Below are 13,392 nucleotides of genomic sequence, written 5' to 3' on the forward strand. Positions count from 1 at the left end.
TATATCATGGTAGAATAGTTTGAGCAATTCTCACAACTTGGCCCTATTCTGCTTCTCAGCCTCCCCCCTCTCCTTCCATTGGTCCTTCAACACTCTCCTCAGGATCTTGCCAGAGGAGCTCTTCGGTATCGAGTCGAGGAATTCTATACCGCCGGCAAGCCACTTGTGCCGAGCCTTGCGTGACTTGACGTATTCTTTCAGTTCTCTCTCCGTCTCGCTGCACTTCGACACCCCGGATCGAACGACAATAAAGGCTCTTGGAAGTTCTCCCGAGTAGGCGTCAGGTATTCCCACTATTGCCACATCGCTGACGTGGGGGTGGCCGTGAAGCAAATCCTCGAGCTCGGCAGGTGCGATGCCGTGACCACGAACCTGGAGAAGAATGGTCTGATGAGTGCCTTGGCACTTTCCTGGGAGTTTCTTTGGAGAGAGGTCTTTTGGATGGTTCTAGTTACCTTGATCATTTCCTTGATTCGATCATGGATGGTGATGAAACCATCCACGTCTATGGCTCCCAAATCCCCAGTTCGCAAATAGCCATCCTCGCCATACGTTTCCGCGGTTGCGGCTGGATTATTCAGATACCCCATGGAAACCTGCGGCCCACGCGCCCAGATCTGTTGGCTGTTAGCACAGTGCAGCAGAACATTTCTTCCTCAAGCAGACTGTCATCCTCTTGCCTACTTACCTCTCCAGCGTGGCCCGCGGCAACCTCATTCCCGGTAGCTGGATCCACGATCCGGATCTCCGTTCCGGAGACAATCTTCCCCACCTTTGCAGCGTTCTCCCATGTACAAAGGTGAGGCGGCGTAAGCGCTAGACACGACGTGCTCTCCGTCATGCCCCAGGCCTGCCGGATTGCGACGCGCGGGAACCGAGCTGAGAGCTTGGCAATGACCTCCTCGGCCAATGGCGCCGCACCCGTGTTGAACTGCTCCAGGAACGACAAGTCGTACCCTTGCGCAGCCGGATCGTTGAGGAGCCGGATGAGTAGTGCTGCCCGCGTTTGCCAGGTGGGTTAGCAATCCCGTTCAGACTGTGAAGCTAGCTGTGTGGCAACAAGTCCGCAATGGAAACGGGGAGTAAGCAAACGTACGTGGAACTAGCCACAACTCGTTGCAGCGGTACTGGACAATTGTGTCCATCATTTTCCGCATATCGAACCTGGCCATTACGACCATGTCATATCCCAGAACAATGGGCAGGTGAAGGAGGTGAACAAGGCCGGTTACTACCAAAAGGATTAGCTCTGTAGATTATCATCTTGTCTCGTGCACCTCTGATAAGAAAGGAATTGCGACATCTAGATAGACGGCCTTACTATGGTAGAATGGAAGGATTCCAAGGACTGTGCGGTGTCTATTCGGGGGTGTCAGCTGCCGCACTTGGCAGAGTTGTGCGATGATGTTAGTATGCGATATCATGACCTGTGATGATGTGCAATGTGCCGGTCAGCTTGTATTCCCCACTGTCCAGGGATGTGACTGAGGCTGGTGGATGTAGCCCAGCATTACAATTTCGAGACAGAGAGGATTTCCGTACCGCCTTTGGCCGCCCCGTCGTCCCTGAGGTGAAAGAGAGAAAGGCACAGGTGGTTGAGTCGCTCTCGGCGGGTTTCCACTCAGGTTGGACGCCTCCTGTCGAATCCAACAACCGGCCATCATCGATCAGGCCCTGAATATTTGCGTGGCATTGACTTGATCCTTCTAAGAGAATGAGTCGATCATCGGCCAAACCAACCATCTTACATGCCTTATGCACCTCGTCTAACGTGGCCAGATTTGCGAGGACAATGGTGGCATTAGAAGTACGGAAGAAATAGGCCAGGTCCTCAGCGGTGGATTCATTTGGTAACGTCGTGACAATAGCTCCGAGCCTGTTTGCGGATAACATTGCCACGGGGTGCCAAATCGAGTTGCTGCTGACAATGGCTACTGTCTGATGTGCCTTGAGACCGCATGATTGTGCCAGTGCTGTTGATAGCCAGATGGCCTGGCTCTTAAGGCTCCGAAAGGACAGGAAAGCACCTGTGTCTGCATCTCGAAATCCTCGCTCGTTTGATGGTTCAAGGGTGGAGCCGGATTCGCCGCCACTTCTAGATGTATCATTTCTTGATCCGAAGAGCCAATTCCACACGGACACATTGGTTAGGTCTATCTCGGTGTATGTCAGCTCTCAAGCATGGAAGGTGATGCAACTGCGGCGTAATTATTGGTGCATTGTTCACTTACATGGCGCGAGCCGTGGCCCAGAGTGAGGCATAACGTGCTGCGGCAAATTCGAGGAAACTAATTATGTTTCTATCTGTTTGGCGTTGTCCCTTTAGAAGATTCGCTGAAACATAAATAGTAAACAAATCTGCCCGAGTTCGGCAAGAACAAATCCTTCGGGTAACCTGAACCGACCATGTCCTCGCTGACTCGGGGAGGCTGACTCAGTCATTCGGGTTTGCCAGGTGTTGTGGGGTCATGAGGGAGCCCCCCTCAACACCAGGTTGGCCCACATAAGCCAGGGTTTGGGTGGTTGAAAATAGCGTCATTTTCTAACAACAACAACAATAAGTCAGGTGGGTCCTCCATTTTAGAGTCAGACAGAGTGATAATTACATGTCAATTGTTATATCCCACGACACGCAAACCTCTCTGCTAAACTCTTCACAACCTCCTCCCAGCAATCATCTACATCATCTTTGCGGTACTCCTTAGATCCTTCCTTGTAGTGAGAGAATCCATGTATCGCCTCGGGATATTCCTTTAGCAATACCTTAACCCCAGCTTTCCTAAGATTTTCAGCATATTCCACGGCCTCAAGCCCAAGGCAGTCAAGCCCCGCAACCATGATTACAGCAGGAGGCAAAATTGGTTGAAGGGACTTCAATAGTTCGAGGTCGGCGGATAAAGGCGCAACAAATATCTGGTCCTTCATGACGTACGGTGGCAGATACGACTCCTCCATCATCTCTGCGGCCCAGACTGGAAGGCTCTTCTCGCGCACTCGTGGATTCCCTGCGGCTGCCCTGTCGAGACGATCCCGGTAGAGAATGTTGCAGCTTGTGCTTGGGTAAAGCAGAACTTGTGCCGCAAGCCTGAAGCCAGCCGGCAGCCCTTCCCGAAGCTGCGCGCATGATCCCGCCGTAAACGATGTCAGGAGTGCCAATGCGGTGGCCAAGTTTCCCCCAGCCGAATTCCCCATGACCGCAACTCGAGTTGGATCAATGTGCACATCCATCTCTTCGGCCATCAATGGCGACAGCGCCCACTTCAAGACTGCATGCAGCTGTAGCAATGCATGTGGGAAGGGGTAATACGGCGACTTTGCGTAGTCGACTGAGAGAACAACGGCTCCGAGCTGATAGGAAATCCACCGTCAGCTTTTAAGGGTCTTGAGGTGCTTGGCTTGTTCTTGGGGTTGACTACCTGGTCTGACAGCATACGATCATTCTGCTCGCCGTCACTCGGCTCCCCAAGGACGAAGCCTCCTCCTTCCGCAACGAGAAGCAAAGGACGAGGATCGTCCAGGTCCTTGTTGTCTTTTGGTAAGCAGACTGAAAGGCTTACTTTCCCTCCCCCGACTCCGGGCGTATCAATCACAACTTGTCTGTCGAAGCATCGGCCTGTGCCAGTCATGGAATGCACAAGCGTGCGCATAAGCCATGTACCCGCATGGAGATAGATTCTATGCGGCAGCGAATAGCCTTGGCCGCTGGTAATTTGTGGTGCTTCTATGTCTTCTTGCTTCATCTTGAAGAGTGTGTCTGTGTAGCAAACCGGAATGTGGTGTAGGTGGATGGATGATGGGAAGGTTTGTTTAGGCACGTCGAATTCTAAAATGCGGGGTTTGGGCGGTAATATTCCCTGTTGTTGTGGTGCTCTAGCCCTATTAATGAGTCAGCTATACTCACTTTAGCTGACATCGCCAAGATCGACAGGTATATCAATTCGGTGCCTGTAAGCTCCGCACCTCGTCTAGATTCTCATAGACAAGATAGTGAAGCCGAGACTCGATGGACCATTGACTAAGCTTCACTGACTCGATCTTGCCCTCTGTTATACGCACTTTAGTCAAAACCACGCATCGATTTATGTCGTGCTACTAGCTTTCTGCCGCCGTTGTCTTACTTGCGATTACCCTTTGATGTAAAAGCCGCCTATTTGAGCGTTTGAAGGAGTTTTCAGTCTCCTAATCAGTGCTGTACTTCAGTAATAGTCACAAGTTCTTGACACATCCAGCACCGATGTCTGCGACACCTTACGGACGATACCCATGCTTTGACAGCTCACAACGGCCGCTGCATGTTCTCGTCTCTGGAGCTGGCCCGTCGGGCATAGCTATGGCCATTGAGCTCAAAAAGCTGCCCAACGTCACCTTCCATGTTTTTGAGAAGAACCGCGACGTAGGAGGGACCTGGCTGGAAAACAGGTATCCAGGAGCTGCCTGCGATATTGCCAGTCATGCGTACCAATACACGTTCCAGTCTAAAACAGACTGGTCCACACAGTATGCTTTCTCTCTCAATATTACGTTTCTTGGCATCCTTATAGCTACTGACGATTAACTCAGTTTTGCTCCGGCAGATGAGATCGGGCAGTACTTTACCTCAGTGGCCAAGACCTACGATATTTACCCGTTTATTTCATTCAACTCTCGAGTAGTGTCGGCAAAATGGCACGAGGAAAGGGCAAAATGGCAGCTAGAAGTTGCCAGCGTCCTCGATGACTCGAAACCAGAAACTTTCGAGGGAGATGTGTTCATCAATGCAGGGGGGGTTCTGAATGACTGGAAATGGCCGGATATTGAAGGGCTGGGGAACTTCCAAGGCAATTTGATACACACTGCTGCGTGGGTTAGTGCGTGGTCCATGCGAATCCGAACCAATCGCGATCAAATCTTTTTGCACGTACGAGCTGACATTCTCACGGTCTAAAGGACGACAAAGTAGACCTAACCGACAAGTCTGTTGCCATCATCGGGTCTGGCGCCACCAGTGTTCAAGTTGTGCCCAGCATCCAGCCCGCGGCCAAACAACTCACCGTCTATGTGAGGTCGCCCACCTATATCTTGCCCACTGTTGGATTCGGAGTTGAGTCTTCAACTTTCAATGAGCATTGTAGGTTATCTGCAGTTTGACCTGAACTGTCCTTCCTTCACTAACCTAGAATGCAGACTCGGAATCCCAAATCCAAAGGTTCGCCAGCGACCCAGCCTATTACAAAGAGTTTCGGAAGGGTATCGAGCAGCAAATGAACGAGAACTTCATTGCTAGCGTGAAGAGTTCTAAAGAACAGGCGGAGGGGCGGAAAGTAGGCCATTTCCATTCTTGGGATCGATTAGTATAGCTCTCTATGTTGACACATTGGCCCATCTAAACAGTGGGCGGAGACGATGATGAGGCAGGCCATAGGCTCTCCAGAATTACAAGAGAAGCTTATTCCAAGGTAACGCCACACATACTCCATCCGGACACTACATACGAAGTTTAGATGGCTAATCATTGACTAATTAGTTGGGAACTCGGCTGCCGACGACTTACACCGGGACGTCCGTATCTCGACGCGGTGCAGAAGGCCAACGTCGACATCATTCGAACGGCGATCAAGAGGGTCACCAAGATCGGCATAGAGACGATAGACGGCCAAGTACACGAGGCGGATATCATCGTCTGCGCAACAGGGTTCAACACCTCCTTCTCCTCGCGATATGACATTACTGGGCGACATGGGTGCAGCTTGCGATCTCTTTGGCAGAACCGTGGCCCAGAGGCATATCTTGGGCTGGCAATTGCAGGGCTGCCCAATTATTTCAGTGAGAATCCCATTTTCTCACGGTTTATTCGCAGCGAGGCTAAGAACATGAATCAGCTCTTCTCGGCCCCAATTGTCCGATAGCCAATGGCTCCCTAATCCCTTGCATTGAGTGGAGGTAAGAAGAATTTCGGCGGGTATCAGACGTTGCTAAACAATTTCAGTGTGCAGTATATCATTCAGGCCCTCTTGAAGATTCAGACGGAGCAGATCAAGACACTCGACGTGAAGAAGGCTATGCAAATCCATTTCAACGAGTACGCGCAGAATGTGCACCAGGACCTGGTCTGGACCGGACAGTGCAATAGCTGGTGTAAGTTTTTCACCCTTCCGAAATTCGAGGGAACATAATTAACTCACCGCCGTGTAGACAAGGATAAAGCCAGCGGCCGAGTCACTGCAGTTTGGCCGGGTTCCAGTATCCACTATATGGAGATGACGAGGTCCCCACGATGGGAAGACTATGATATTGAATATGTCCATGTGAGCAGTGAACCTACCTCTTCCTGTATCAGTGGTTTATTGACCGATGACTTTTCTCTTAATGCAGCCCAACCCATTCATGTTCATGGGAAATGGGATATCCCAGCGGGAAGCGAAAAATGAAGACCTCACGTTCTGTAAGAGACACTAATAATCGTCGTACGGTCTCTTCCTGACCAGACTTATTGACAATTATCAGACTTGGACAAAATGGACCAACAGAATGGACTCTGTTGACTTGAATAACCCTCGCCGTTCTGTTAGGGTTCCTCATTAGCAGGGCACCAGCAAGCGGCCCCAACCAACAACAGATGGACTTAGATAGAGAGAGTGGCGTCATTAGGCATGTTAGAAGCAGGGTGACGAAGCGAGTGATAGCGCATAGGCAAATCCCTTCTCTTCTTTTCAGGCAGTTATCCGTCACAGCTTGAAAAGAACCATCTTTGACCAAACCCCCTACTCTGGTCTGCGGTCTCCATCACCTGTTTGTGATTCTCGAGAGGGTAAGGCCTGACGATGGTCTTTTTCATTTTGAGATTTCCCGTCTCGGTCTGCCTGCTCATTTGTGCCACATCCTGGCGGTCTTGGGCAAACTGGCCACGGACGGTAGGGCAGTGGCTGTGCTGTAAGCGTCTGTTTAATAGGCATATGCACGGATAAGTTCTGAGGGATCATAATCGCCCAGCACGGTAGATCAGTGGCCGTTCAAGCATCTAAGGGCTCAAGACATCCAGCCTACACGTGTCGTCATCATTATGTCATCATCCTCCCCCCACGATATTACTCACGGCCTCAAAAAGTGTTGATTACCTCGCCGGCCCAGCCCTAAACCAGCTCAACGAAAGGCTCCCCGAGTCATCAAACCACCTTCCTTCGCCCCAAACAAACTTATCCGTCACCGTCCAGTTGCCATGGATCATGTGTCTGTCCGGGCCAATGCCGAAGACGGCTATCCAGCCATCCTCTGACTGAATGGCTAGGGGCACGCTGTTGAAATAGCCACCAAGCGCTTCCCAATCGGTGGCCCAGGTCCCGCCCACACGGGCCTTGTGCATGAGCGTGTCGTCCGTCCCGACGGCCAGGACATCTATTCTCCCGTCCGCCGCAGTCAGCACATGAGGAGCTGATTCGAAGCTACCGCCCAGAGCCTGCGTCTTGCTGTAGTTTGCCGTCGTCGACCACTCGGTGTAGTACATCTGCTTATCGGAACCGACGCCCACGACAGCCGTAGTCTCGTCGTCGACGGCGACGAGCGTCGGGTCGCCGCGGTAGCCGACGTCGCTGCCGGGCTTGCTGTTGCCCTCCCACCCCCGCCAGCTGCCGTTGATGTAGTGGATCCAGCCGACGTCGTGCAGCGAGCCCTGGAGCCCGCCGTAGCTGACGACGTCGACGCGGTCGGCGCCGGGGCACACCGCCGAGGCCGCGGCGCTCGTGAACCCGCCCCAGCTCTGCCAGCCGTCGCTGAGGTCCGGGTCCCAGTCGGTGCCGTTGAAGCTCCGGTGCATCAGCCCGCCGCTCTCGCTGGTTGCGAACACCTCGATATTGTCGGGGCCCCAGGAGCAGACTGCCGGGGGGTTGATGGAGCTCCCCTCGAGGTTCTTCCAGCTGCTGGTCCACTTGTCGCCCTCAAATGTCTTGGATCTCACGGAACCGTCCGTCCACACGGCGAACACGTCCACTCGGTTGTTACCCACGGCAACCGCGGCCGGCTGGCTCTCAAACTCGCCGCCCAGGCTCTCCCAGTCGGCGACCCACGCGTCCCGGTTCCCTCGACGGTACCAGATCGTTTGGTCGGATCCGCGGCCGAAAATGAAGAAGGATGGCGAGTCCGATTTGAGCTGAGCTGCCGCGAGCATGGATGGGCAGACGGTTCCGCGGCATGTCGAGGCTTGTGACGTGACGTCGGGAGAGAACACGGTGGGCGTGCCGAACGCCGAGTCTGCCGCCGTCGTTGGTGCCGAAGACTTAGTTGGTCTGCAAGATGGTGATGAGCACTCAATCCGTAAGTTAGGCTGGGGTGTAGGTGGTGGCCGGGAGCCAAACTCACGATGGCCCATTACCGTTCTTCCGAGTTGTCAGCAGTCCGGCGGTCAGTCCCACGACGAGCCCGACGACGACGACAACCGCAATGGCAATTATCCAGGTCAGGCGTCTCCTCCACCACGGCCGCGAGATGCCTACACCCTGCTGTTCCTGCCCTTTCAACTGCCCATCCTGGGCTTGAAGCCCGTCTTGTCCGTCATTGCTGTAATACAGGATTTTAGACTCGCCTGTTCTCTCGATCGGAACAATCTGCGGGAAGCTCTTCGGCTGGAATTCACCGGGGACGGCTTCCGGGAGCGTCGAGTACTCTCTGGTCGTGTTTTGATACCCGTCGTTAACGACAGGCTCCATGCTTGGCTCGTTCTCGTTCGTTAGCGAGAGTGAGGTTAGCGTTGCGGGGTGGAGGAACAAAGAAGTGCGGTCTGGATTCTCGATGTAACCTGCTAGTTCGTGATTACATAGTAAATCCCCTTGCTTGTGCAGGGGGCGGCCGACGGTGGCTGTACTAAACTCCGCCTAGCCCTGTGAGGCTAGGGGATAGCGCTGTGCTTACTGCGCCCCATCCTTTTCCCTCCAGCCTCCGTGGAGAGGCGCGTCGCACTACCCCACGTCGAGACGGCCCGTATTTGGCCGTCGTGGGGGTGCAGCGGAGCGAATAGAGATAAATTACGTACGGATATAATTACCATCTACCGAATCCGAACAAGCCACACTTGCCGGCAGCCACTGCCGCTAGTGCCTGCAGCTGAGCCCTGGCTTGTGCCCCAACAACAGGGAAGTTACACATCTAATAATAAAATTCAAACCTGACCCCTTCATTGGTAGAAGCCGCGTCACTCAGTCTAATGGCGTCAGACCCATCTTGTTCCAGGCGTTCTAGTCGGCGCCGCTAGACAGCAGACGCATTCGTTCACGTGCCCGTGCCCGTACCTGTTCTTGATGGCGAGATCATAGATGTAGTGACGTGAACCCGCGCTCTTGGAATCGGCACGCCTGCTTCTTGGAGAATCAGCTCCGACACAACCTTGACATTGCCGTTGGCGGCGCGCAATGCTGAGGTGGGCGTCCCCTCCGCAACAGTGTTTTGGCAGTGGCCAGTCAGTCAGTCATGAGTGGGATTGCCCATCTTGCCATACCTAAAGCCCTTGTTGATGACGCATCTTATCAGCGGTCTCACTAGCCTCGGCCTTGGTGTTGCCATTGGGAATAGCATGTGCGAGTAGCTTCACTGCAACGCTCAGGCCCCTGCACCAAGACTCAAATCCCGCAGTTATGCGTATACTAAAACGGGGCAGTTGAGGTCCTTCCCGGGCGTGTAATGTAATAGTAGCATGCATGTCGACGGCAGGTACATGACAGAGCCAATGTGGTTGGCATAGGCGTCGTTTCCATTGGTGAAGGAGCACTTACCGCCGCCACGGATGAGGGCACGCTGTCTCCATCCTGTACCCCATGGAGACAGGTCACTTCCCCGCACTTCTTCTGTGCAGCGTATCGGTAATGCTGCCGGGTGTGGGTAGCATTTGGTCCCCCAGTCGGGGACTTGGCGCGCACCGGGCTCATTTAGCCAAATACCCATCATATTACCCGGAGCGTGATATTGCTGCATGCCATTGGATACTTTCAAGAACTCGTATACAACAAGTATTGATTGCTCTGGGCGAAGGAATACATTCCTGGTCTAGATTCTACAATAGGCCTGGCTTCTAGCTTCGGGCCGGTTCAACCCCAGGAACTTTTCTTGCCTCCATGAGCTGTGCGCTCGTACTAGCTGATTCCCAGAAGAGCCAATTACACGGATTCCAAAACATTATAGTACAAGCCAAGCGCGCTTGCTGCCAAAAGCTTGGCGTCTAGCGCGTAGACCCCGGGCACTTGGCGCTCCGCACTCTGGCCCATTTTGATCGGTGAGCGGACCGATGCACCCTAGCTGCACCGTTTACAGGTGCCAAGCCTAGTGCCGTGTCATCCGCAATGGGGTATGTACATCATACCCCACGAATGGAGGGGGTAGGGGGGCGCGTGCATCTCGCCAGAAGAGAACTGTTTATGTAGCTGCAACGGCCCGCCCCGGAACGTGCTCTTTTGCTCTTCCCCTACTCTCGCAGTCCATATTTTTTGCAGCTCTCATCCAAAGTCGCAACGATGGTGAATGTAGGCACAGCCGCCGACCCGATCGTCACTCGCTTGGTCGAGGAGGACAAGGTGCCATGGTACAAGAAGCCGAACCTCCGTCTTATGTACCTATGGCTCTTCCTTTGCTGTATGGGTGTTGAGGCGACGTCGGGTTTCGACTCGCAGCTTATCAACACTCTGCAGTTCTCTCAAACCTTCCATAAGTGTAAGTAATTATGGCTGTTCCTCCCTGACCTGTCCGACCCGTGTGTGTGTGTGTGTGTGAATATACGCTGACTGAGACGCATCTAGTCTTCGGTGGCGGGCGCAAGGTTGGCGATGATTTCGCGATCGAACCCGGCCTGCTTGGATTTGTCAACTCGTGTTACCAGCTTGGTTCCATCTTCGCCGTGCCAATTGCGCCATGGTTCGCCCATCGTTACGGACGACGGTGGTCCATCATGCTCGGCTCCGGGATCATGGTCTTTGGGGCGCTTCTACAGGGCTTTGCTCAACACGGTACGTATGACACGACGCTGGTTTGATTGGGCTTTGCTTTGGCCGTCTGCTAACCCGACTTTGCCCGAAGTTGCCATGTATATCATTGCACGCATGATCCTCGGCGTGGGCATTCTCTTCTGCATCATCTCGGGCTCTGCCTTGATCGGCGAGCTTGGCCACCCCAAGGAGCGCCCTGTTTTGACTTCATTGGTAATTACTTACTTATTATACACTCATGACCCACAGTCCCCCTGAAATCTCAGGAGCCAACTGCCTATCTCTCCCCCCGGGGAGACATTTTCTATCAACATTCTTACTCAAAAGCTAACCAATTTCGCGTCAAACAGTTCAATAGTTCCTACTTTATTGGCCAGATCCTTGCTTCAGCTATTGCCATGGGCACCTCGGATATTCCAACCAACTGGGCGTGGCGTCTTCCTTCTCTCCTTCAGATCTGCCCGTCTCTTCTCCAGATCTGTACCGTCTTGTGAGTGTGGCGACTATTCCTGGTACCTGAAATGAGCTTAATCGAAGCTGATTGCCAATGATTATAGCCTGTTGCCCGAATCGCCACGTTATCTCATCGCTCACGATAGGGATGACGAGGCTGCAGCCATTCTCATCAAGTACCATGCCGAGAACCAGGGCGACTCGCTCCTCGTCCAGGCAGAAATTGCACAGATCAGGGAGACGATCAAGACTGAGATGGAGGTCTCGACGCAATCCTGGATAGACATCCTCAGGACTACTGGCATGCGCCGCCGATTCTTGATCACCATCTTCATCGGCCTCTTCACCCAACTTTCTGGCAACACCCTGATCAGCTACTATTCTGGTGTCCTCTTTAACATGATGGGCTACACGAGTAACTACGCCAAGACACGCATTAACGTGGCCAATGCTTGCTGGGGTTTGATCAACGGAACCCTCATTGCGCTTTATGTCACACGCTTTAAGCGCCGGAACATGTACATGCTTTCGGCTACTACCATGATGCTCGTTTTCATTGCCATGACCATCTCGCTTGAGCGGATGGAGGTTGCTCAGGCTGCTAAATCCAAAAACATGGCTGCTGGCATTTCTGCCTTGTTTTGGTACTTTGCATTCTCTCCCTGCTACAACATGGGAAACAATGCTCTCACATATAGTAAGTTTGTCTACCGATGGGGTTATACCCCCGATTCTCGCCAAATCTTTAACATAAGACAGCGTACCTGATCGAGCTCTGGCCCTACTCTCATCGGAGCCGCGGCATTGGTGTTCAGCAGATCTTTGGCAAGCTTGCCGGCTTCTTCTCCACCAACGTCAACTCGATTGCCCTCTCGGCCATCGCCTGGAAATACCTCGCCATCTATTGCGGCTGGATCTTCTTCGAGCTCTGCATTATCTACCTGCTATACCCTGAGACGAGCGGCCGTACCTTGGAGGAGCTGACTTTCCGTAAGTCCCATAACCCTTTTATTCCTGAATCCTGTGCTGACTGGCCGCTACTACAGTGTTCGAGGACAATACCCTCAATGAGAAAACCGTTGCTGCTGTTGAAAAGCAGATTCACTTCGGGAACAACCCCGATGCGGCAAAGGGTGATCATCCAGAACAACCGCCGGAGATTAAGAACGTTGCTTAAGACGGGGGAAGAGTTGCCGGTTGGGAGAGGGCAAGCCACGGAGGCGAACGATTTGTTTTATTCAGAAAAGGAGTCTTTCTGGGAGAGGTCTTGCAAACTCATGACCATACTCGGCGCACAGATTAATAGCATGAGATTAGACATGCAATTGACGCTGTCATTTCCCACTCTTCCTTCCAACCTGAAGCTTTGGCGCTATGCCTCAGTGACACGGTGGACCTTTTATGAGTGCGGCCGAAAGCAACAGATAGGACAGGATTTTTTTTGAATGTAAGGTCAATGCGAATAGACGGTGTTGACTCGGGCGCGTCGCTCTGAGCGAGTCAACCTGCCGTTTTTAGGCCTGACGAGTAGCATGCAAGCGGGTGGGGTAATGACATCTAAATCCAGCATGATCAACGAATTACAAAAAAGACGAGACGAAGCACTGTAAGACACAGCGGGTTTCCACGGCTTGGATAATGGAATAGTGGGATCTTCATATTCTTGGAAGCCTCTAAACTCAATGCTTGACCAGTGACCCGCTCAAGTTCGCGGTCTAGCATATATCTAAAGACATTCCGGATAACTGGTGCAACCATTAGCAATGAAAGGCAATTGTAATTATTTGTGAGCCTTGCACATAATTACCTCCTGTAGCCCTTTTTGCTAGAGTTTCCCTGCCATACAACGCAAAACTCCCCTAGGGAGTCTCGCCTTTGACTGACACGAGCGGAAACCCGTCCCATGGTCACTCTCTGCGGGTCTTGCTTAGGAGAGAACGGATGACCGCGGCCGCAATAGCTACGATGCAAATGCAAATCAACAAAGGTGCTGAGAGGT

General features: G+C 52.8%; 4 protein-coding genes across 4 annotated transcripts; 2 read left to right on the top strand and 2 right to left on the bottom strand.

Annotated features, from left to right (window-relative positions):
- Nucleotides 1-30: 30 nt before the first annotated feature.
- QBC33DRAFT_593476 (phenylacetyl ligase) lies at nt 31-2,324 on the bottom strand (the record flags this gene model as incomplete). Its single annotated transcript, XM_060431733.1, has 9 exons — nt 2,232-2,324; nt 1,864-2,153; nt 1,737-1,830; nt 1,543-1,706; nt 1,322-1,427; nt 1,097-1,231; nt 689-996; nt 456-617; nt 31-372 (listed from the first exon to the last, which is right to left on the bottom strand). The coding sequence occupies exons 1-9, from the start codon at nt 2,260-2,262 to the stop codon at nt 31-33; spliced, it is 1,632 nt and encodes a 543-aa protein (XP_060281527.1). The 5' UTR covers nt 2,263-2,324.
- A 1,910-nt stretch (nt 2,325-4,234) lies between these two features.
- QBC33DRAFT_455591 (uncharacterized protein) lies at nt 4,235-6,435 on the top strand (the record flags this gene model as incomplete). The annotated part of the gene is made up of 10 exons (XM_060424776.1): nt 4,235-4,497; nt 4,561-4,843; nt 4,927-5,107; nt 5,164-5,300; nt 5,371-5,435; nt 5,504-5,802; nt 5,859-5,919; nt 5,966-6,114; nt 6,172-6,284; nt 6,352-6,435. 10 exons carry the CDS (start codon nt 4,235-4,237, stop codon nt 6,433-6,435), a joined length of 1,635 nt encoding a protein of 544 aa, XP_060281528.1.
- A 499-nt stretch (nt 6,436-6,934) lies between these two features.
- On the bottom strand, nt 6,935-9,030 carry QBC33DRAFT_593494 (uncharacterized protein). Its single transcript, XM_060431734.1, has 2 exons — nt 8,332-9,030; nt 6,935-8,258 (listed from the first exon to the last, which is right to left on the bottom strand). The coding sequence occupies exons 1-2, from the start codon at nt 8,676-8,678 to the stop codon at nt 7,091-7,093; spliced, it is 1,515 nt and encodes a 504-aa protein (XP_060281529.1). The 5' UTR covers nt 8,679-9,030; the 3' UTR covers nt 6,935-7,090.
- Nucleotides 9,031-10,472: 1,442 nt separating this feature from the next.
- QBC33DRAFT_612618 (general substrate transporter) lies at nt 10,473-12,570 on the top strand (the record flags this gene model as incomplete). The annotated part of the gene is made up of 7 exons (XM_060432494.1): nt 10,473-10,668; nt 10,755-10,961; nt 11,032-11,153; nt 11,291-11,430; nt 11,498-12,090; nt 12,153-12,383; nt 12,440-12,570. The coding sequence occupies 7 exons, from the start codon at nt 10,473-10,475 to the stop codon at nt 12,568-12,570; spliced, it is 1,620 nt and encodes a 539-aa protein (XP_060281530.1).
- Between the last annotated feature and the right edge of the window lie 822 nt (nt 12,571-13,392).

Source organism: Phialemonium atrogriseum (assembly GCF_030411735.1).
Source record: "Phialemonium atrogriseum strain 8032-3 unplaced genomic scaffold QBC33scaffold_20, whole genome shotgun sequence".
Classification (NCBI taxonomy): Eukaryota; Fungi; Ascomycota; class Sordariomycetes; order Cephalothecales; family Cephalothecaceae; genus Phialemonium; species Phialemonium atrogriseum.